The sequence below is a fragment of the Rattus norvegicus genome, chromosome 15 (genome assembly GCF_021556685.1).
Source record: "Rattus norvegicus strain SHRSP/BbbUtx chromosome 15, alternate assembly SHRSP_T2T, whole genome shotgun sequence".
NCBI classification, from domain to species: Eukaryota; Metazoa; Chordata; class Mammalia; order Rodentia; family Muridae; genus Rattus; species Rattus norvegicus.
In genome coordinates, this window is record NC_141548.1 from 42,922,867 (window position 1) to 42,946,900 (window position 24,034).

At 47.9% G+C, this 24,034-nt stretch overlaps 1 protein-coding gene across 17 annotated transcripts in view; it reads right to left on the minus strand.

Annotated features, from left to right (window-relative positions):
• The window catches only part of Extl3 (exostosin-like glycosyltransferase 3), a 90,195-nt gene that overhangs the window by 11,847 nt on the left and 54,314 nt on the right, over window positions 1–24,034 (minus strand). For 4 of the 17 annotated variants that reach the window (NM_001431349.1, NM_001431350.1, XM_087586482.1 and 1 more), the window contains 3 exon segments: window positions 2,153–2,280; window positions 11,506–14,108; window positions 16,170–16,259. In NM_001431349.1, coding sequence (NP_001418278.1) covers window positions 2,153–2,280; window positions 11,506–13,653 — 2,276 coding nt within the window. In that variant the 5' untranslated portion in view covers window positions 13,654–14,108; window positions 16,170–16,259. 17 annotated transcript variants of the gene reach the window in all.

Here is a 24,034-nt window from a genome sequence, read left to right on the forward strand (position 1 = left end):
TGAGGTGCGTATTTTACAAACCAAAGCAAACCTGGCCTCCAGCTTCTCCCAGCATCCCTCAGTTCCTACCTGGCATACCCTGCCCCCAACGTTGAACAGGGGCCCAGAGGCTTCTCCCTATATAATCTAGACATTTTGTGCTCTTTCTCTCTCTCTCTTCCTTCTTCCCCCTTCCCCTTTCCTCTTCTCTCTCACATCTCTTTCTTTCTCCCTCCTCTACCCCACCCCACCCGTTTCCCATGGTGACTACCCTGGCCTTGGTCCTTGGGGCCAGAGAACTCGCATGCGAGGAGCAACTTCCTAACAAACCTTTAGTATCATCTTATCTGGCTTGAACTGGTTCATTTCACCGGCAGCGAAACATAACTTATCAAAAGCCATTCACGGGCGGCCTCTCACGTCCACAGAGACAAGAACTTAGAGGGGTTGGAAGGTGACAGAGCCACCAAGGATGGATTCAGTTTCTGGGCGCTGGGATTAAAAGTTGCAACACCAGGGGTTGGGGATTTAGCTCAGCGGTAGAGCGCTTGCCTAACAAGCGCAAGGCCCCTGGGTTCGGTCCCCAGCTCCGAAAAAAAAAAGCTGCAACACCATCACCAGGCAATGATGTGTTCTAAAACATCTACCCAAAATCTACCCAACTCTAATACCTGGATGTGTAAACGGGCTTGTATATAAATCATGTAAGTGTCACCAAAACTTAATTTCAAGCAAAATGTTCACCCCTGGGTGTTACTACTGAGGCAAGTCTAAAGCAGTACCCAACTAATACAGCACCCCAGCTAGTACAGTACCCCAACTAGTACAGCACCCCAACTAACCATTAATTCATGTACATTTGTAATTGTACAGGATTAATAAGATGTTTTCCACAGCGCCCCTTCGGGAGCCACAGTAAATGCCAACTTCTCACTCACCCTCTGGTGACTTCACTGTAGATGTTTCACACACTGACCTCAGCCCACAAACCAGTGATGATCCACTCAGAACCCCTAACCTGCTTCATTCTCTTACACACAGTGTGCCTCACTAGAACACCTAAGGCCCCAGAGCACCTGCATGGTGAACCCTAGAGAGCAGCCCAAAGCGGTAGGGAGAGAGTTAAGCGGGCATGTAAGTTCATCCCAGCTGCCTGCCACTGCTGACAGCTTTATTCTCTGTTGTCTAAACTCACTCCTACGATCACGCACACAGCTACAACGTCCACATCAGGTCCCAGGGCTGCACTGGGTCACCTTGTTCATTATTTCGATTAGACACAGTTCTGGGTTGTCTGTGACTGCTCTGACTTTGTAAGGAGACCCATCTTTGGTGAATTTGTAAGACGATGGCTTTATTAAGAGATGGTGGAAGCCTACTTGAAAGAACAAGTAGGGTTCTTACTGGGGGCATGTCCCTTGGTGGACATCCTGCCCTGGTCCCTTCCCATAATCATCCATTTCTCTGCTTCCTGTCTGCCGTGACGCAGAGAATCTCCCCTCCATACGTTCTCATTGCCACGCTGTTATGGCCACAGCACCCACTGACAGGATGCTTCAAACCCAAGTCAAATAAACCTTCCCCTAAGTCGCTTCTGTTAGATATCTGAGACAGAGATAATTAACTAATTCAAGGGGCATTAGGGAGAGAAACCAAGGTCCCCCAGTAGTTCCCAGCACCCAGCGTAGATGTCAGCATCATCTCTACCACTGCTACTACCTCCCACCCCTCCCTCCCCGTGCTGTACCCTGGTTCTCCACCCCGCCTACATCCTGTTCCATTCCTCACACACAGCCTGCACGCCTTCCGTCCATCTAGGAGTTAGCTCCCCACAACACGACCCTGACTTCCTCACCTCTATTCTCAGCCAAGGAGATTGGGTTTAGGGATGTCAGACTTGCAGGTCCAGGAGAGGCAGTAACCCTGACCCAGCCTGTTGCAGATTCTCATCTACCTGGCCCCAGAGAAACAGCCTACTAGGATCAGAGCAGCTCTGGAGAGGGTAAGCAAGAATCAGCCCAAACCACAAGAGCTGGGTCCAGCCCCACCTGGCGATGCCCTCACAGCCTCAGAGTTTCCTCTGATAGCAGCTGGGAAGTTCAAGCTGTTTTCTTGGTGTTGTTTGTTTGTTTGTTTGTTTTATCACTTCAGTGTTTGAAAAGCAGCCCCTTACCGAAACCCGAACATGATTTCATCATGGCGGAGGTGGGCATCGTCATCGATGGACAATATTGCCTCTGTCTCTATCTCATTCCAGGGCAAGAACCGATTGTTCAAACTGTTCTTCTCAGTACGGACAACCTGGAAGGGAGGGGGACAACACAAGAAGTAAACGTGACATCAAAAAAGTCTTGAAGTGATGCTTGTGATGTCTAACATGTGCCTTTAAATGAAGCTGCCTCCATTTGGAATGCACAGGAAGATCTCACACTAAACACCAGTCACTGTCACCTGGCTTTCTCAAGAAATAAACATGGAGGATTACTTTATACAACGAACATAGCTTTTGAGGTTAAACATGGTAGGGTTGGGGATTTAGCTCAGTGGTAGAGCGCTTGCCTAGCAAGCACAAGGCCCTGGGTTCAGTCCCCAGCTCCAAAAAAAAAAAAAAAAACAAGGTTAAACATGTCTGCCACCCCCAGACAAGATGGGTGGCAGAGGGCAGCTGAATCCAGATCTGAGCTCGGATCCTCCCAACTGTTCACAAATTTTAAAACAACACTTAGAAATACTACTGAGTTCATCTCATTTCTAGCCAGCACCACCCCATTCCAGCCCCAATTTTAAAGCCTTTGGGAGATAAACCTTTTGAGAAGGGAAATTGTTCATTTCACCTTTGTGGAGACCACCTGCAGTGTGGGAATCACCACCTGCAGTGTAGACATCACCACCTGCAGTGTGGGCATCACCACCTGCAGTGTAGACATCACCACCTGCAGTGTGGGCATCACCACCTGCAGTGTGGACATCACCACCTGCAGTGTTTGCATCACCAGCTGCAGTGTGGGCATCACCAGCTGCAGTGTGGGCATCACCACCTGCAGTGTAGGCATCACCACCTGCAGTGTGGGCATCACCACCTGCAGTGTGGGCATCACCACCTGCAGTGTGGGCATCACCAGCTGCAGTGTGGGCATCACCAGCTGCAGTGTGGGCATCACCAGCTGCAGTGTGGGCATCACCAGCTGCAGTGTGGGCATCACCAGCTGCAGTGTGGGCATCACCACCTGCAGTGTGGGCATCACCAGCTGCAGTGTGGACATCATCACCACCTGCAGTGTGGGCATCACCACTTACAGAGCTCATCAGACATAAAAGCTGTTCCTTTCTTCACAAGGTGTGTGTGCACAGGGCTGGTTTGTCTTGATAAGAGAGGTATTTGTGCTAGGTCTTCAGAGGGAGCGTAATTTTAGTAGAAAGATGGAAAGAAAGATGTTTTCGGCCAGGATACTTGGCTGAGATCATGGGTGTGTGGACTTCTAGATACCTGGTGTCAGGAAGATGTCATCCTCTGTGCAGGGGAGATAGTGTCATGGAAGCGAGAGGGACTATTCTGGCTTTCTGAGTCCAGTGAGATCCAGTGATGCGTCCTCATTAGCTGGACTAACAGCTAAGGCGCTGTGGTTTGAGTCCCCGGGTCTGGTTCCCAGTTGGAAGCTGTCTGGGAAGGTTAGGATGTGTGCCTACTGGAGGACATGTATCAATGGCACATGCTTTAAGAGTTCTGGCTTGGGCCACTCTGAGTTTACTCTTTGCTTCCTGTTGTGGTCAGCATGTGAGTGAGTGTTCAGCTTCTCCCCAACAGCCACGCCCGCTGTCTCACTTCCCTGCTGTGCCATGATAGTGTCTTGCCCCTCTGGAAGCATAAGCCCAAACAAACCCTTTTCAGAGTTGCCGCCTCAGTGTCCAGCAACAAAAAGCCACTAAAGTAGTACAAAGGGAGCTATCAAACTCCTTCTGACATCACTGAGACTTACTCCCAGCTACACTGAGGGGAGGGTTATGAAGAGAGCGCCTGCTCTGCATATCAGCATGACTTTGGAGACAGTCTGAATTGGAATCTGCTAAAGTCCTGTTCTTCACGTTCCCAGGCCCTTGTCTGCTAAACTACTGTCCACTTTGTAAATGTCTTCAAAGCAAAGCCACCATTGAAAATGTATTGTTAATCCCTGTTCCACCACAGAAAATGTCAATTACAGATGTATGTGAAGTAACAGATTAGCTGGAGTGCTGCTTCAGACATGCCTCAGTTCCGCAGCCGTTCCAGCCCCATCAACACCAAGAAGGATCTACACCAAGAAATAACTACACTATTCCAGATGTCAGAGCCCAGAAATAAAGTCAGAAACCTACCTTGCCCCAAGAATATTTAACCAGTTAAAGAAAGAAAGAAAGAAAGAAAGAAAGAAAGAAAGGAAGGAAGGAAGGAAGAGTAAAAGAGGGAAAGAAAGAGTGAAACAAAACAAAACAAAACGGCTGGGTTTGTAGCCAAGGTCTCCTAAGCACAGATTCAGTGGTAACAGAACACAGAGGCCAAGTTGTGATCAGGAAACAGAGTGGCCATTTAATAGGTGGAGACTGACAAATTGGGTTAAAGGAAAGCAAAAGAGACAGCACTACACTAGAGGGAGAGAGCAGAGCACACATGGTACTGCTGGGTAGTAGAGGGCGCGCCTCGAAGGTGAGGTCCTGGATTGGAGCCTCCTCAGCAACATCAACAGGGATAGATGGACAGAACACACACACACACACACACAACGGGGGAGAGGCGGGGGGAGCCAGGATAGGAGTCACCAAGCCCTTGGTCTTTGCTCCCCAGTGAGTGGGAAGGTGGCCAGAAGTGGCAGCCCCAAAGGCAAGTTTAGTGATGGTAAAATCTTATCCATTTTAAGATGCACTTAGGGTTGGGGATTTAGCTCAGTGGTAGAGCGCTTACCTAGCAAGCTCAAGGCCCTGGGTTCAGTCCCCAGCTCCAAAAAAAAAAAAAAAAAAAAAAAAAAAAAAAAAAAAAAAAAAAAAATGCACTTAGTTTCAGAGATATCATCAGATCTTATGGCCACCAAGACAGAATGGGATAGGGTGAATGCTCACTCAAACAGCCCATCATTCATTCACTTTCCCAGCATCCCTTGTGCCCACTCATAGCACTATATGTATTCAGGCAGTTCTGCACAACACAGCCCCTCCTCAGCCCCAGCAGATATACAGAGAAATTAAATTCCTCAAGCTTCTCTTTAGGATTACCAGTTCTATGAATTAATTTCCAGCAAGATTATCAACAGAGCCTGAGCACTTGGTGACTCAAAGCCAAGCCACAAGCTGCAAGGACATTGCCTGGACCTCCAAGCCACCTGCCAAAGCTGCATTTCCCTAGAGCCCCAGCAGATGGCTCTGCACCGGTACAAAGAGAGAAGCCTATCGGAAAAGCAGTACAAATGACACCCAACCTCTGACAGACAGTGTGAACCTGGTGGTTCCTCTGCCGAACTGCTACAACACCGTGTTGTCCACAGAACATGGGATCAACAGCCAAACTCCGAGTCCAAAACCAAGAAACAAGGAAAGCTGACGTGAAGACAAGGATGTAGGCCCAGAGCAGACAGGATTCCCTCGAGAACTGCAGTTCACAGGCTTCCTTGTTTCCCCACACCACCACTTGAGACAGTCTCTCTTCCTCATCCTGGCTGTCCCAGAGCTCACTGTGTAGTCCAAGCTGGTCTCAACTCACACAGATCCTCCCACCTCACCTGCCAACTGCTGGGATTAAAGTTGTGTGCTACCAACCTGGCTCCCTCCTTATACTTTAAAGGCCTGAGTAGGCTAGAAAGCCGGCAATCTAACAGCAAACAAGCTCTGAACTGAATTCACAAGCAGGTTTGTGCCTAAGTTCGCTGAAGTCCATCCCTGAGATGACTGTCAAGAAGCCCGAGAGGGAATATGGGGGAAGAGTTCTGATTTAGAAGCCAAATGGGGAGGCTTCACCTTTAACACATGGGAGGTAGGAGCAGTAGGAAACTAAGTTCAAGGCTACATACTACATAACAGGTCCCAGGCCAGCCTGCGTTACGTGAGACTCTGCCTCAAAGCAAAAACAGATTCCAGTTTCGAAGCTATAGCACCCAATCACTAGACTGAAGCTCTGCAACTAACCACTGTGGGTTTCAGCAACAAAATCCTGACAGAGACGCGCAGTCACTCCTAAACGCACTGCACACAGTCCACACTAGTCTCTAGGAGTTTGCGGAAAGCACAGCAAATGTAAGATACATACAGGCCGACCGAAAGGAACTTAAAAAACACGCTCATTTTTGTTGATGGTTTGTTTCAAATTACAACAGTAATCCCCCACCCCAACCCCCAGGACCGGCTGTTTCTTCACATCGTGCAGGGAAGGTATATTACAGACTTTTGTGTTATACTTTGGTAACTCAGAAGATTAGCTTTCAAATTACTGCTTCAATTAGGAGGCTGGCATCGGCCAGAAGGAATGGCACACACACTGCCTGCCACAGAGATGTCCAACACATATCAAGTAAACCTGTGGCTGGGTAGCGGGTAAGCGGAAACCAGTCGGTTCTGCAGTAACAAACGTTCAGTGTAGTGGGTAATATTAGGGAGCCCTTAGTATTTACTCCTGTTTATACTTCCTTCTTGCTGCGCTGTTCAGGCAGGCCCTGAACTCAGTGTGTAGCCCAGGTTGGACTTTAAGGTGCAATCCCCCTGCCTTCACCTGTGTAGCCCAGGCTAGCTCTTGCAGCTAGTTCTCCTGCCTCCACCTCTCGGTTGCTGAGGTTACTTGTATGTGCCACAACGTCTGACTTCTAATCTTGCTTTCTAATGCAAAGATCTCTTGACCCACAGCAGTCGTGTTGGAGCAACTGTGCAAGCATTTGCTTGCCTCACACAGCACATTCCCGGGTCAGCTGGCCTTTGGTTACCATCCTTCAGAGAAGCCGAGACTCCCGGTCGATCGACATACCTTTCTCCTCATTACAATGCAGAGGCCAGGGCAGCAATCCTGGCTTAGAACTTGCCACTGCACTGCCACAGGCTGTCCCTCACACCATTAAGTTCACACTGGCTCAGCCCAGCCTCACATCCTCCAGCCTCTAAAAATGCCCCGAGCGTAGCACACTTCCACAGCCAGCCTTGCCTCAGGCCATCACACAGGCGACAGAGGGAAACTGCAGCTACTTCCTCTGGCTTAAAGCAGACCACAGAGCTCAGGAATGGAGAGCCTGAGGCCTTGGAAGCTGCATTTATCACATCTCTAACATGAGCACCAACGTCAAAGAGCTTGAGGCGGGAGTCACCTACTCACTGAACAAGGGGGAGGGGCCGAGAGGGAACAATCCAGGGGACGGGAGTTACAAGTAACACCATGAACTCATTTTCATTCATAACTACAAGGCTAATGCTGCATGAGACACATCATTAACTCATGAGACACATCTATTTGACGTTTGAAAAGCAATGCTGATGAGGCCTGTGAAAGCATTACTAAAGCAGCACAAAGCAGAGGGGCAGCCTCCAGGGAGAAGATGCACACGAAGACCACAGCTCAGCACAGAAGCACCGAGAAGCCGCTGAGACAGGTCACAAGTGGGGCTTGGCATGCACCTCCACCCCAGTCTGCCGCAGAGTGAGGCAGGAGGAACAGAACTCAGGACCAGCTGGGTTACAAATGGCAAGTTCCAGCCCTAACAGCAAGCCTCTGCTTTCCACACAACTACTGCCTAAAGCCACTGCATCCAGCCCTAACAGCAAGCCTCTGCTTTCCACACAACTACTGCCTAAAGCCACTATATCTTTAGACTAGCACAGCCTCTTCTAGCTTCCTCACACTTTGCAGTTACTTTCCAGTCTTAGTCTTATACATGATACATTTATATTATTTACTCACAAGCAATCTTTCCAGGAAATCTGTCTTGGTGCAAAAGAAAAGCATTAGATGACTTTATGTTAAATGCTCTGATCTCATGTAGTGAGGAGTGGCCATGAGAACTAAGGTGTCTCAGGGTCTGCCTTGCTACAGCTGGTAAATCACTATGCAGCCTGACTTTCCAACAATCCCTTTAAACATCGACAATGCTTGCTTCTTAAGCTCCTGACTCCTGGCAGCTTTAGAGCTTTCCCGAGCAGCCGAGAAGCTCATCCTTGAATGGTGACACTGATGAAGGGAAACCATCAGACCACCCAGACACACGCTGGAGAGGCTGTGAGGTTTGTCCTGACTGACTCACCATCTGGTTTACATGTGATATTTTAAAGAGTAGAGTGCAAAGAGATTAAGAAAATAAAGCATATTGCATCTCTGAGGAGTGAGCCTTTGCAATGGCCTCTTAAGCTTCGAAAATGTCCCACAGAGAAAGCCAGGAAGTGACAAGGGAAGAAGGCTCCCAGAGGCAGTTTCTGCTCAGCTCTCTCTTCTATGTACCAATAGGCCATGTAGGAAACAGTGTTAGAGTCAGTCTGCTGGGAAAGCATGCTATCCCCAAACAGAAGTGTCCAGCACCAGTCAGGACAGCAGGGGACAGTGGAAATCAGCCTGGAATCACAGTGTTTTCTTGGACTTGCCAAGAAACCGGTGTCCCTTCCATTGCAGTCCAATCCTTAAAACACCACAGACATCCCGAGAGTCTGATGAGTGTTCTAAAGAGGCCACCTTACTATTTTCTACAATCTAAAATTAAACCAAATAAAGACGATAGGTAAATAGAAATAGCTGAAATCAAAACTTCTGGTGTGTCAAAGACCAGGGTTATCTAGAGCAGTGGTTCTCAGCCTTCCTAACGCTGTGACTCTTTAATTCAGTTCCTCATGCTGTGGTGACCCCAGCCACAAAATTACTTTCATTTGTACTTCATAACTGTAATTTTGCTACTGCTAGGAAAAAATCACAATGTAGGTATTTTTGGAGACAGAGGTTTTCCAAAGGGTCCAGGGCCCATAGGATGAGAACTGCTGATCTAGCCGTTTCTGCTCCTGGGAGCGCTCTCGCCAAAATCAATCCCTACAGATGCCTACTAGAAACTCTGGACAAACTTTAAAGATTCCTCAAAGAGAGGCTGGAGAGATGGCTCAGTGGTTAAGAATACTGGGTGTTCTCCCAAAGTACCCAGGTTCAAGTTCCAGCACCCAAACAAAAAAACTCCTCAAAAGAAAATGAACGATGGATGAAAGGGAGCTGAGAATCAGGCAGGGGCGAGGGCTGATAATGCTTTGCTCTGAGGTAAGGTCAGACCTGGCTCTAAAGGGCACTGAGGAAAAGCCCAGTCTTTCTGTCTTGAGTATCAGGAGATTGAATACCCATTCCTGAAAGGAAAAAATAATGAAATACAGAGAAGGAAGGGAGCTCAGTATTTGAGTATACACTACCCGACTCCTGCTCATTCCTACCCCAGGCTACCCTGACCCCTGCTCTTGCACTGGGGCACTCATCTAACAGCAAAAGCTCTCCCTTTGTGTCCCAGCCAATAAGCTACCTGAGAAAAACCAAAAATACCTGTACATTCAAAAAAAAAAAGAGAGAGAGAGAGAGAAAGAAAGAAAGAAAGAAAGAAAGAAAGAAAGGAAGGAAGGAAGAGAAAAGAAAAACTAAATCATGGCCTAAGATAAACTACGGAAAACCAAACATGAAGGGAAACCTTGGAAGCAGCTAGAGGAAACCATAACCTATATGTAGGGAAGCGGTCTGAGTAGCCAATGCTGCACATGCAGGCACAGCAGAACAGCATGGGGATGCTCTTTTTAAAATCTCTTTGTCAAGATTTATTCCTTTTGTTCTATGTGTACTTTGCCTGAATGCATGTTGGAACCACATGTGTTCCAGCTGCCCGCAGCAGTCAGGAGAGGTGTGGGATGCCCTGGAACTGGAGTTATGGATGGTTGTGAGTCAACACGTGGGTACTAGGAACAGAACACAGTGCTCTTGTTTGCTGAGCCATCTCTCCAGCCCTCCTTTGATTCGCATTAGCATCTCACCATCACCACCTCCCAGTCTTCCGTCACTCAGATGGAGGGCAGCCCAGTAGCCCAAAGCACTGCCCATCTGCCCAGTAGCTCTGGACCTGAGATTCTCCTTACGGAGTGTGGGACAAGCTCCGTGGACAATGGCCATGATGGTCACCTTCACTCCATCATGATGTAATAAATAAAGAGTGGAGATTTTAAAATGTAAGACATACCACGCGTCCCCCACTGAGATAATCCCTCTCCACTCAAGCATCTATGGCTCACAGGAGTCCACAGCTGACAGATGTCAGCCTCTATGCCTGATGCCCGCCTGGACCCTGAGGCACAACTGAGGCACAAAGTGCCCTGCATTCTCTGCAGCTGCATGGGTGCTCCTGAGTTGATTCATTAGCAAGTACGCTGACGTGAATCATCTTCCCCTGAGGCACAGTCTACTAGACGGCTTAGGAAGCCAATTTTACAAAGTATCTATTAACTGTAGCACGAGGAATAGGTTGTGCTGGCATTATGGTGGAAAACCTTTTTGAGAAGCATTCCAGACCTTGCTGGCCCTGACACCGCCTTCACCAATAGGGTCAGCAATTTCAACTGCTGCTCTAAATACCTGATTCCCTTAAGCAGAAAGCACAGTCAAAATATTTAGTGACGACTGAAATTCTCTAACTTGAAACTCTTTCCTTTTAAAAATAACTAGAAAAGACTGCATGCTACTACAGAAAGTCCGTTAGAGCAGCCCGTTTGGAGACTTTCTGGCATTTCCAGCTAAGCATCATGTTACTGCAGTGGGCTGCCCAGAAATCACAGGAACTACTTATTTCCCAACAGATTAAAGAAGGGATTAGTTCTGGCAAGTTTGCTGGTGGATTTCAGTCATCGCTTACTGGAGGCAGGAAGCCAACACTGCTCCACCTTCCCCTGTATGAGCAAATGTGTCTCTCACAAAACAGCACACTTTAAAACAACTCGACAAGACCTGTGCCTCAGTCACTGTTCTACTGCTGTGAAAAGACACCATGACCAAAGCAACTGCTATAGGAGAAGCATTTAGCTGGGATCTTGTTTACAGTTTCAGGTTAGCCCAACTACCACCATGGTGGGGAGCACAGTGTCAGGCAGGCAGGCAGGCAGGCAGGCAGGCAGGCAGGCACAGTGCTGGATAAGTAGCTGAGAGCTATGCAGAGAGCACAGATGGGCCTGATGTAGGCTTTGGAAGCCTCAAAGCCCAACCCCAGTGATACATCTCCTCCAAGAGGCTTCACTCCTAATCCTTCCCAAACAGTTTGCAGTCATGGCGAAAGGCACCACCTACATAGGTTTATGAATGACTAGATAAGTGTGCTCTGTCAGCATGCAAAAGGCCCTGGACTCAATCCCCAGCACCAGGAGTGTACACATGTACACACATACACATGTACATGTGCACACACACACAGAGGTACACATACATTCAACTCTACTACAAGTAAGGGAGCAAAAGTGATAAAAACGTAGAGAGGGCATTAAAAGGAAGGTACTATTCCTCATGGTGAAACGCACTGCCCATTTTATTACCATGATGGGGACACCAATGTCTGGCCACAAAAGGTCCTCCGAGGGCAGCTTGGGAGAGTTCCACACCACCACTACCTTGTTCAGGTAGGGGAGGCCATTGAGCCTCTCCAGGGAGTTCATGAGCACTTCCTCCCGCTCGTAGGTCAGCATCACAACTGTGAACTGCTCCCGCTGGACATTGCCTCCAAGCGCTGCCTGGAACTCCTTGCCAGAGCCCCCAGCCCCACCACCGATGGGCCGAAATCCAGTCCCTGAGCCCAGGAATTTGGCCTCAGAGGGCAGCACAGGGTCAAAGGGTGTGTGTGGAAAAAGATGGAAAGGTCCGGGTGCGGAGTTCCAGCTGCGGTAACAGTCAGTGACAGTCAGAGTGAAATTACGGAGGTATTTAGGTGAGGCATAGGGCGGCTCTGTCTCTACCGGCCCCAGGTCCAGGTCCCCATTGTCAGCCATGTTGGGGTCAGTACCAGCTGCCTTGCCTGAACGATGGGGGATCTCAGCTGCTACCTCTTCCCGGATGGGAGCAGCTGGGATCTGAATTCGAGTCCTAATCATGGCCAGCACGGTATTAAAAATACTGTCAGCGGTGGAGAAGTAGGTCTCCCAGAGAAAGCGGCCTTGCCGCCTCATAGCCAACAGATCACTGTCTGACAGACTTCGTAACAGGAAGTGAACCTCTGTAACACGAGGCTTGGGCACCACTAGGGCGGCCTCATTCCATTGTAGCATGTCGTGGTACGGAAGCTGCACCTGCTCCCCAAGGACAACAGGCACAGCTCCCACCTCCAAGGCTTCAAAGAGCCGTGTTGCACAGCCAGATGAGATAAGCAGGCGCGGGTCCCCGGGAGTGATGATGAGGGCGAAGGTGGAGAGCTTCAGTAACTCTAGCCGGTCTTCCCGCTCCCCACACAGTGCCCACTCAGTAGGCAGACTGGGCTTTGGCTGGTTTTTGCAAGTAAATTCTACCAGCACCTGATCTAGCTTGCTGTCCTGTACGGCCTTGAGGGTGGCAATGATTCGATCATCATAGTCGGCCGGAGGGTCACCCTCCATTTCTTCCTCAAAGGAACGGGCCTCCTGAAGGCTAGATCTTAGAGACTCAATCTTCTCACCCTGGAAAGTGAAGAGATATTTCCGCTTAACTGGCACCTGCGGTGGGATTTCCATGAAGTTGGGTTCAGACATGGCATGGACAAGTGGTGACACAACCAAGTCAAAGCCAGCTCTGTACTGGGCAGCATAGAAGGTAGACTGGGCCACCATGGCCCGACCTGTACTGACATTGTACAGTAAATTTTGTGTGTCTGACTTCCGGGACAGATTGATGATGACATGGTTGTGTCCGTCTGTCCTCCAGTGTGGCAGAGAATGCAGCTGCTTCTCAAGGTCGGCAGGCTGCAGCACAGCGGGCTCTTGTATCTCTCCCACTAACACCACATACAGGCAGGCGATGGCTGCATTTTCTGTAACATAAACGTTGGCTCTCACTGTAGCCTGAAAAGCCTGCTTGACCAAAGGGTCCAGGTAGCTCCCAAAGGCAAACTGGTCACTGTCATAGACGAAGACAGGAAAGCCAGACGTCAGAGGGCAACGAGAGTAATCGAAGCAGTTGTGTAGCCGGCAACCCCGAGTGACCTTGGGGGGTGGAAGGCCAGCGTCATCCTTCTCAGGGAGCAGCCGGATGGGCAGTGACAGTTTGGGCTGGTTCTGGGCCATCAGCTCCTTGTAGGAGTGCTCTGTCTGGCTAATGACATTCTTGAGCTGCAGCAGGTCCTGCTTGGCGTTCTCTATACTCTTCTTACAGGCTTCAATCTTGAGGTTTAGCTTGGCAATCTCGCTGTTCAGCTCCTGCCGCTTGGCTTCTAGCTGTAGAAGCTCTTCGCTCACAGACTCGCGGATCCGACAAAGATCTAGGACGTGCTTTACCTCACAGAGCTCGTTGCCAGCCCGGGGGCCAAAGATGCGCTTGCCGGCCTCATCTGCCTCATCCAGAGTGGTGAGGTAATAGTGGGCAATGAGGGGGAAGAAGACCAGGATGATGAACAGCGTGAAACTCAGCCAGGTCAGCCGGATGCGGTTGGACCAGCGCAGCATACAGGTCTGACCACCGTTCCCCACTCCCCCATTCCGCAACATGGTATAGCCTGTCATGAGTTCACTGTGGCTCTTGCCCACTCTGGTCACGTCGGATCACTTGCCATAACCATGAGTCTGTTTGACAAAACTCGACCTCTTTTTCACACACAAGGTTCTAGAGGGATCAGTGTGCTCCCTGCACAAGGCACCAAATAAAATGGGAATTTCATTTTCCTCGCTGTGGCTCAGGTCTCTAACTTGGTCTCTAAATCCTAAGTATCGGCTGTTGTCATCAAATAGGAGGAGGTACCACATTGCTGATGGGATGAAAAGAAAGAGATCCGTGGTGTTAAAATCCAGGGGAAAAGCCCTAGACTCCCAGGGACCGCTTCAACTGCCATAGCTTTTGTTCCTTGGCTTTGTTGGCTAGCCGGTATGCATAGCTTCTATAAGTTATGCAGTGACTGGGAAAAACAGCTGGCCGTTTGAAATGCCAGCCCCGTCCTCCAGGTCACTACCAGCAATCAGGCCTGCAAGAGAAGGAGAATCCTGTCAGATTTGAAAAGCTTCCATTCAAAGCTCCTTTGCCATCCCCTGCCCCAGCCCCAGCCCAGCTGTTTCTACCTGAGAGCTGGGCCCCCGAATGACTCGGTCCTCCCCAACATCAAAGTCTCCTTTTGAACTACTTAGCAAAAACAACTCCAAGAAGCCCAATTTGTTAAATTTAGAGTTTAAAGGAGTTAAGAGAACTCTTTTGAACTTCACCCAGGAGTAGATAAAAGGTATTTTCTAGTTTGCCTCTATTTATCTTCCATTAGCAGACATCAGGCACTCCTTAAAATAGAAACAGTAACTTGGCCTTCCAGAGAGAAGACTATACTTAGAAATGAGAGGTATCATCCTGTATCCTTCGGGGACTGACCTGCAGCCGGCCCTTATCCTCAGTAACCTCATCTTGTAAAATGGAGGCAAGTGCATGCACATAACAAGGAATTATTGACTGTGAAAATAAGCAGAGGACACAAGGTACCAAGACACAGCACCAACACAGCTTGCCAGTCCTGTTTCCTCCCCAAACTCTACAATCCCAACATACAGAAGCGTCCTGCCTACATTTCTCTCAAACTGGACAGAGCTTAAGTCGAACTTGTATAGAACACGCACATACGTACATATGTGCGCACACATACACAGAGTCCAAACTAATCTATGCCCACAAGATACTCTAATTTTATTCTTTCACATCTTCGCAGACACAGCCATTCTAACTGGCACTCAGGAGGCCCAGGCAGGAAAATCTTGAGTTCAAGGCCAGCGAGTGTTACACAACAAGATTCATCGTAAAAAATGACAAGTGGGGGCTGGGGGTTTAGCTCAGTGGTAGAGTGCTTACCTAGGAAGCGCAAGGCCCTGGGTTCGGTCCCCAGCTCCAAAAAAAAAAGAACCAAAAAAAAAAAAAAAAAAAATGAACGTGTGTGTGTGTGTGTGTGTGTGTGTGTGTGTGTGTGTGTGTGTGTGTGTGACTACATGTACTTTTGATGTCTAGCATATGTAAAAAAAAAAATTCTTGCATGGTAATAACCCTTGACCTCATCAAACTTGACTGAGTCTAAGAGACGAGATGTAAAGCACTGAGGAGAACTTGTCCATCTTGTACAAATCTGCAAATTCAATACCCAGCAGGGAGGGGGAGGGGAAGACAGAAAGCACCTGCAGGAGCACTCTACGACTGTCTCACAGTCACCCCCAGCCTCCATGTTTGCTCCAGATGCGCAATGGTTAGTCTCATAAGGTCTCTTCTGTCCTAAGGTAAAAACAAAAGCTGATGCCAATTTTACCAAGGGTTAAGGAGAGCAAGTGATCAGGGTGACAAAAAGCAAAACGAAATTTGTCCTTGAAATACTAAATGTATTTAAATGAAATACTAAATAATCCAAACTTGTTCAACCGAGGCTCCCAGCACTCCTAGGGGTGGCCTGCAACCACCTGCAACTCCGGCTGCAGAAACTACAAAGCCTCTGGCCTCCACATACTTGTGTGCACAAATACACACACACACACATTACCACACTCTTAAAATAAAAGGACTGAGAGTGGTAGCGAGTAACTTTAATCCCAGAACTCATGAGGCAAAGGGAAGCAGATCTCTGAATTTGAAACCACCCTGGTCACATAGTGAGTTTTAGGTCAGATAGAATTATATAAGTAAGACCCTGCCTCAAAAAATAAATCTTCCAACTCAAATAAATAACTTCTGCTCAAACATTCCACATCAAGACCTACATTTCAGCCTTTGTTTTGTTTTGCTTTAGACCGGGTCTCACTATGTAGCCCTGGCTGGCCTGCACTCACTCTGTAGACCAGGCTGGCCTAAAACTCATAGAGAGCCACATGCCTCTGTATCCCAGGTGCTGGGATTAAAGGCGTGGCCACTGTACGGTTCATGACCCACATTTCTAAAGCATCCTTTTCTAAAGTTATCCTTTTATTCAAATGTTTGTGCTTCTATCAGCCCAATGAGTAAGAACAGAACAGAGGGAAGAAAAGACAGACTCCAGGCCATGAAGCCGGGCCCTTCCCACTCACCCTACCTGGCAGCACTCTTCCTCTCTCTGGCTTATGTAGTCGCATATGCCTCAGCACAGGATTGCCTGAACTAATGGTCATCAGTGCTTGTTCTCCTGGTTTAAAGAGAAAACAGAAAGTGATGATTTGAAATGTGCTCGCTATGGAAGGTGCTGTTAAGGACTTTAATTAGTCTTTCTGAAAAGGCTTCCCTCGCAGATTCAGCAGTCACGGGGAATACCCAAACATAGCTGTTTGGAGTCAGCGGGTACTACTGACAAGCAGGAGGGTGGTGGGAATTTCCTCACAGGCAAACTACTTGGACAGTTGCTGCTTGCTGATGGGCTTGACTGTAAAACAGGATGCTGTAAGGTGCAGGTAGTGTACATGGACCTCAGAAGGACACAGGAGCTCTTTGTAGGAGTGGTGATGCTTGTAACTAGAGTGGAGTTCAGAATGAACAGGAGGCAGGTGAGGAGCATCTGGAGGCATAAATGAACCAGCGTCAGCGTGAGCCAGGTATGCGATCCCGCATGGAGGACGCAAAGGCAGGAGGAGCTCGGGTCCAATGTATTTGGGCAGCAGTGCTCCCGGAGCACCCAACATACAAGCAGAGTTGACAACAGAAATAAATGTTCTAATGGGGAGCAACCCTGATTCTAAAGAATCTCATCCGACTCAGTTCTATCTCGTTCACCAGCCCAAGCCAAAAGAACAACCAGCGGCCAGTCGCGCAGCTCCTGCCTCCAAAACAGCTACTTACAGTTTGTTTGCAAGCATAAAAGGAAAGAGAAACCCTCAAGCTTTCTTCTGCAATTCTCCCATGTACAAATAAATGCCCCCACAACACTTACACGAAACGCTCTAGTGTGGTTTTCAGGGCGAGTACACTGTGCACTTGTGATCCTCACCAGCCGCGGCTGTGGTGCCTGCCAACGTGCCCTGCCCTACAACACACCCTTCACACTGCAAACTAGAGGCAGCTTCTCTTCCCTCAGGATCCGTATGTGCTTTCTCCACCCACTGCCCCCACACCCGATTTAGCCATCACTGCCCTCCACCCTCGCTCATTCAAATTGAGTGTCACTGCCGCCTTTCCATTCACCCACACCAAGTTCTGTACACACTGTGCACACTTGGTGTTCTGTCGGAAATACTTGGCTTTCCCTGCCTAACCCTTGTGCTTCAGATTCCGATTCTTTTTTTTTTTTTTTTTTTCTCTGAGACAGGGTTTCTCTGTGTAGCCCTGGCTGTCCTTTAACTCACTGTAGACCATGCTGTCCTTGAACTCTGAGACCCCCTGCCACCACCCACTTGCCCAGTGCTCAAACTCTAAGTTGTCTTCTGTAGTCCCTGAGACCTTCTGACTTCCTGGTGTCAACCTACTGACTTTCCTCTTCCGGTTCCTCTTCCTTTTTTCCTTCCCCCTTTCCTCTCCTCCCCTCCCCATCCTTTGCCTTCACCTTTCTTTCTCGCCCACTTTCCACACTGAACCCTACTCCCTGAGAGCAGGGCCCTTCCACTCCGGCCTTGCTATGCCATCACCGTGTCCACTGTGAGTTGATGAATGAGTTGTGTCGCTGATGGCCACCCAGCCTCTTCCCTTGGTTTTTATGGTAGGACATTTTTAGTACCCACCCACACCTTTGACTCATGTTCTTTTTCTGTCTTGGGGACATCCAGTCTTCCTCCTACCTCCTACTTAAAAAGGATTCTGAAGGCTCTCAGCATCGTTGTTAATGAATCCATCTGCTTTCATGATGGCAAGCGTCGCCCATGCTCAGATCTTCTAGAAGCTACCCTCAGCACTCCCCTGGCTGCTCTGGGCCACAGCGGGGTCCTCCTGGCTCCATACAAACTGCCTCTCCTGAGGTGCTCCAGTCACTTCAAGGAATTCGTTTTCCAAATAACGTTTAGTTCTGCCCTTGATTCCACTTTCCTCCTGTCAGAAACAATGTGCTATACTCAGGAAAGACAGACCTCAGAGCAGCTAGGCCTGGATGGAACCCCACTGTCGGATGCTCATTTAATCGTCAGAAAAGCCACGGTACCTTTGCTTGGAAGCATTATAAAACTCAGGGCTGCAGGGAAGCAGACGCTTCTGACTGTGTCGTATAAAATGTTTCAGACTGGCTCCAAGCCTCAGTTACTTTTCAATCTCCAGCTCCCGCATCTGTGTCTGGTCTCAGACCAAATGTTTATTGCGATCATAACCACAATAATGTACTTGCAATAATGGTTTAGAATAATTTTTACTTACCCCCTTTTAATTAATATTCTGCCTTCAGCCTAGTCCTAGCCCACAACACTCATAACCCCAGATTCTCTACCAACTTACCCTATGTATTACTGAAATCAGTATTTGCTCCAGCTTGAATGTAGCTGGCCCAACCTTCAGGTCTCCAAGCCATTCTACTACACGCAGTCTACTGATGACCGCAGCCCATCTCTCTACCTTATTATCTTATTTAGTATTCAGGAAGAATTAATCTGATAATCTGGAATGATAGCAAATGCCTGCTACTTGAGAAGCAGAGACATGAGGACCACTTGAGTTAGGAGTTCAAGACCAACATGGACTCTGTGGAGACTCTTATTTCAAAAAAAGTTTTAAAAATTAAAATTTTAATATGATAATACCAACAACCAAACCACCCATGGTCTAAATTTCAACCACGCTCTCATCTATTACAAGCGTAACATAGCTCGGGGCATTTCCAAAGCCAGCACTACACTTTTCGAATGTTTGACCTCAAAAACGGTGAGCAAGCCCAAGCCACTCAGACTTTCAGGAGTACGAGAAAGGGCTCCATGAAGTCTACCTCTAGCTGAGGTGCCTGAGCAACTGAGAGCTGCTAGGTCAGAGGTCAGGAAAACGGCCTTGTTAAGTTGCCCAGGCTCTGGTGGATGGCCCTATACCCACTCACAGGACATGACTGGACTCTGGGTTATAAAAAGAGGACATGAGGGGCTAGAGAGATGGCTCAGCGGTTAAGAGCACTGACTGCTCTTCCAGAGGTCCTGAGTTCAATTCCCAGCAACCACATGGTGGCTCACAACCATCTGTAATGGGATCCGATGCCCTCTTCTGGTGTGTCTGAAGATGGCTACAGTGCACTCATATACATAAAATAAATAAATAAATCTTAAAAAAAAAAAAAAAAGAGGACATGAGGGGCTGGAAGGAGGATGTGGGGCGGGGGATGGGTAGTGAGTGAATGATAAGATCAAAACATGTATATCTGTATGAAATTACCAATGAATAAAAACCTGAGCTACTACATAAAACTCTTTATTTTCTACATTATTTAACCCCAAGTGTTTGCAACAATAGAAGACAGACTAATACGGTACTATAAGTGATCTAGAAATGGCTTAAAACACATAACACAGGGGCTCTTCTCTGTCTGTGGGTTGCTAGACTTTGAGGGGTTAAACAACCCTTTCACAGGGTCACCTGAAGACCATTGGAAAACATGCATATTCATGATTTGTAACCGTGGCAGAATCACAGTTATGAAGTAGTAATGAAAATAATCGTATGGCTGGGGTCACCACAGCATGTATTAAAGTTTCCCCTAACAGGAAGAACTACACCATTTTATATAAGGAACTTGAGTATCTGCAGGTTTCTTATCAACAGAACCTAACACAGTCCCTCTCTCATACTAAGGAGAACTGCATTTTATGTCTTCTTTAATGGTTACCCTTAAAATACAGAGCACAACGTCAGCTTAACCAAGCCACAGGTCTAGTGGTCTTTCTGCTGGCTCCCTCCGCTCAGAGCACAGCATGGTAACTGCACCAGGCCCCTGGTGATCCACTTTGGACTTAGCCTCACAGTCCTCCCAGGCTCCCGCTGCTTTAGCTTTGCCCATGCCCTTGCCCATGCCCTTGCCCTCTTTGCTTACAACATTCTGTTCCTCTCCGCGCTTCATTCCTTCCTGCTGGTTGCTGTTTTCCCCTCATACACGATTTCCCTTCTCCACCATACTTTGGAGAACCCTCTAGATTTACCATGGTCACTACAGAGTGAAATGTCAGTCCTTTTGTATGTGTAAGGCGATGTGACCCACTGCCCGGCTGGGTGTGGGTTTTGTGTGTGTTTTCTCTATCGGATGGGGTGCAGGGTACGTGTGCATACTCAGAAGCCAGAAGTTTGCCTTGGGTGTTCCTCAGTCTGATCTTAGCTTTTGTTTGCTTACGTTTGGTTTCAAGACAAGGTTTCTCTGTGTAGGCCCGATTGTCCTGGAACTCTGTGTACACCAGGCTGGCCTCCAACTCACAAGATCCACCTGCCTCTGCTTCTGAGGGCTGGGATTAAAGGCATGTGCTGCCATTGCAGGGCTCCAATCTTACTTTTAAAGAGAAGGCCTCTTACCAACCCTGGGGCTTACCAGTAAGCCATACTTACTGGCTGGCCCCAAGGACACTCGCACCTCTGCCTCCCCAGCACAGAGGCGTGCCACTGCACGTGGGTTTTATATGAGTGTTGGGAATCAAACACAGGCCCTCCTGTTTTTTACGGATTGAGTAATCTCCCCAGGCCCATGCTCTGCTGTTTGTTAAAAAGAACGTACTTGTGGAGCTTTTATTTGGAGAGGAGTTGATTTTGTTTTGCTGAAGACTGAACTTTCAGAATCTTAGGACTTATGTCGCTAACCTAGAAGTTTACTAATTGCAGTCTCTGGACAGAGTCCGCTTCTGTCTCCCCCCTTGAGTCTCTACTTGGTGCCTGTCAGAGCCTATTCCAGCCTCCAAACCTTCTCATCTCCTTCATAACTTTCACTTTGCCCTTTGTGCTGCCTTCTGGCAATTTCTTCATATCTGTCTAATTTAGGAGTTGGGAAACTTTCAGCAAAGGGTCAGACAAGTAATATTTTAGTATGCATGGGGGTCACATAAGATATCCACAGCATATTTTAGTCTTTTAAAAGAGAGGAAGGATCTGGAGAAATGACTCAGTGGTTAAGAGCATTTGTTGCTCTTACAGTAGACTCAGGTTCAGTTCCCAGCAACCACATGGTGGCTTGGAAGCTAGTTCCAAAGGATCTGATGCCCTCTTTAAACCTCTAGGACTTCAGGCACACATGTGGTGCACACATGAACACATATAGGCAAAATATTCATACACATAAAGTAAAACAAATCTCTAAAAAATTTAAAAGAACACTAATAAGACAGTTGTTCATTCTTATGCTGAAAACCATAAAAAGCAAGACATTTGCTGAGCATAGTGACATACACCTTTAATCCCAGCCAGCGCCTGGGAGACTGGGGCAGTGGACCTCTGTGAGTTAAAGGCCAGCCTGGTCTACACAGTAACACACACACACTCACTCATCATTCTCCCCCTCCCCCCACCCCCGTCACGTGCACAAGCCAGAGTCAGATGCAGCCCATAGGCGTGATTATCAGCCCTGTCCTCTGACTGTACCACTACTCAGCCTACCTCTGGGTTTTAATTCTGACAACTATTTCAAGTCTCCGGAAGCCCCAGAAGGTCCAGAAGAGAAGCACCTACTCCTTGTCCTCCCTGGCTTACCTTATTCTAGCTGCTGATTCTTGCTAGTCGGATGGTAGATTGTTCTCTCTGTAATCCTGTCCAAGTCACTCTTAGGGGTCATTTATTTCTGAGAAAACTATGGGCACCCACCTAGAACGGTCTGTTGGATAGAGAGCCCGGCCTTATTATCAGCCTTCAGTCTCACATCAATTTCTCAACCTAGAGATTCTCGACACCACATAGCAATGATAAACTCGAACACAGAATCCACAGACAGGTGGCCATTTCCTCCTCCTGACAACCCACAGTCCAGCGTAAGAGAGGCTGTGCCTGTGACAGACGCTCTCTGTCCCCTACCGCTTCCCTGAAGATCTATACTCTCACACAGTGTCTCAATCCTACTGCTCACAAACTCCAGGGCTTCTCCTCATCCCTGAGGAGCATACAAACGAGCACAAGTCACTAACACTGGCCACCCCTCAGGTGGTCACCCAGCCTACTGACCAGATTCTTAGATTCTTAGCCCCTGCTTCCTACCCACCGCCTGTCTGCTTTAAAGAGACGTTACCTCTCTTTCCTGACTACATAATATGGATTCTGATTGGGGAAACACATATGCTATTTTGCCAAAGGCAGAGGCTTCCCTTACCCACGCATATATGCTCACAAAACTAGGACACCGTATGTTCTCTTTAGCAACCTGATTTTTCTTTTCGCTTATATTAAAAGCTGTTAAGTCAGACATGGCGGCACAGGCCTATGATCCCAGAGAGGTAGAAGCAGTAGAATCAAGATTTAAAGGTCAGGGCTGAAGTCATAGTTCACCAAAGGACTGGAGTTTAGTTCCCAAGTCAGTGGCTCACAATGGCCTATATAACTCTAGGACCAGAGGATCCAAATGTCGTCATCTTGGATTCTGAAGGCACTGTATTCAGGCACACAGATATATACACATATGCACACAATTTAAAAAATAATAAAAATAAATTTTATAAATAGTTCAAGGTCGGCTGGAGAGATGATTCAATGATTAAGAGCACTGACTGCTCTTCCAAAGGTCCTGAGTTCAATTCCCAGCAACCACATGGTGGCTCACAACCATCTGTAATGGGATGGATACCCTCTTTTGGTGTGTCTGAAGACAGCTACAGTGTACTCGTATACATAAAATAAGTAAATAAATCTTTAAAAGAAGTTCAAGGTCACCCTTAGTTACACAGCCAGTTTAAGGTCAGCTAGAGTTTAAAAAAGAGAAAACAAAACCCCCGTAGTCCTACCCTGAGACATCATCCTAGCACAAAGGCACAAATAGTTAAAATACCACCCCACACAGGCATTAGTAGTTGACTACCACCCATACGAAAAGGCCTTGCACTAGTGTCAGCCCTTTTGTGTGTGAGGTACACACCAGGCAGATGCTTCTAGTTTCCATAACGATCAAGGCCTTCCTGAGCATTTCTGCATAGAGCCAAAGTAGGTTTCCATGGGAAGCTGCTCGGTTAGGAAGGGAAGAGGATAATACATTTCCAAGGGATAGAAATCAAAGCTTCCATTTGCCAGCGCTCACTGATAATGGTGACAGGTGGGTAGAACTCAGTTACCTCTTAGCTCACCACATCTCCCATTCTTCTGTCTGGTCAAAGCTAGACCAGGTCTGGGCATCGAGAAAGGGACCCAGAGCAATCTATCCTTCACCCTAAGCGGTAGTTTAGATGAGAATCTCTCTCTGCTCTCAGAGAGTGATAGGGAAACATACCCTGCCACACCAAGCAGGTATAAACAAGACAGACTCCATATATAAGCCACTTTAGATTCCATAAAGTTTCCCAACTGCAAAGGACTGCCAAATCCTTAAACTCCCTTTGGACTCATTTAGTATTATTTGGTTCAAAACTTAGGTCATCACTTCAGCTGATTCTTCAACCCGATCAGAAACTCCTTAGAGAAACTGATTTTTTTTTCCTCTCTAGTTTTTAGATCTCCCTTAGAGAGATGGCAGCTATCACTAGAAGACTAATCAAACTCACAGCAGACACTGTCATCTCTAGGCAATTAAAATTACAGCCTGTTCCCCGTCCCCTCCTCTCCTGTCAGCTATTCCTAACCCCCTTGCCACCTCCTACTTCCTCCTGTTACCTCCTCCCCTCTGTCACCTCCGTCACATGTCACATCACATCTTTTTCTTTGTCTCCATCTTCTCTTTGTCTCTTTTGTCACCCCCATCACCTCCTCCTGTTACCTCCTCTCCTCTGTCACCTCTTCCCCTCTCTGTCTGTCTCTGTCTCTGTCTCTGTCTCTCTCTCTCTCTCTCACACACACACACACACACACACACACACACACACACACACACACACACACACAGAGCCCCATCACCTCCTCTGT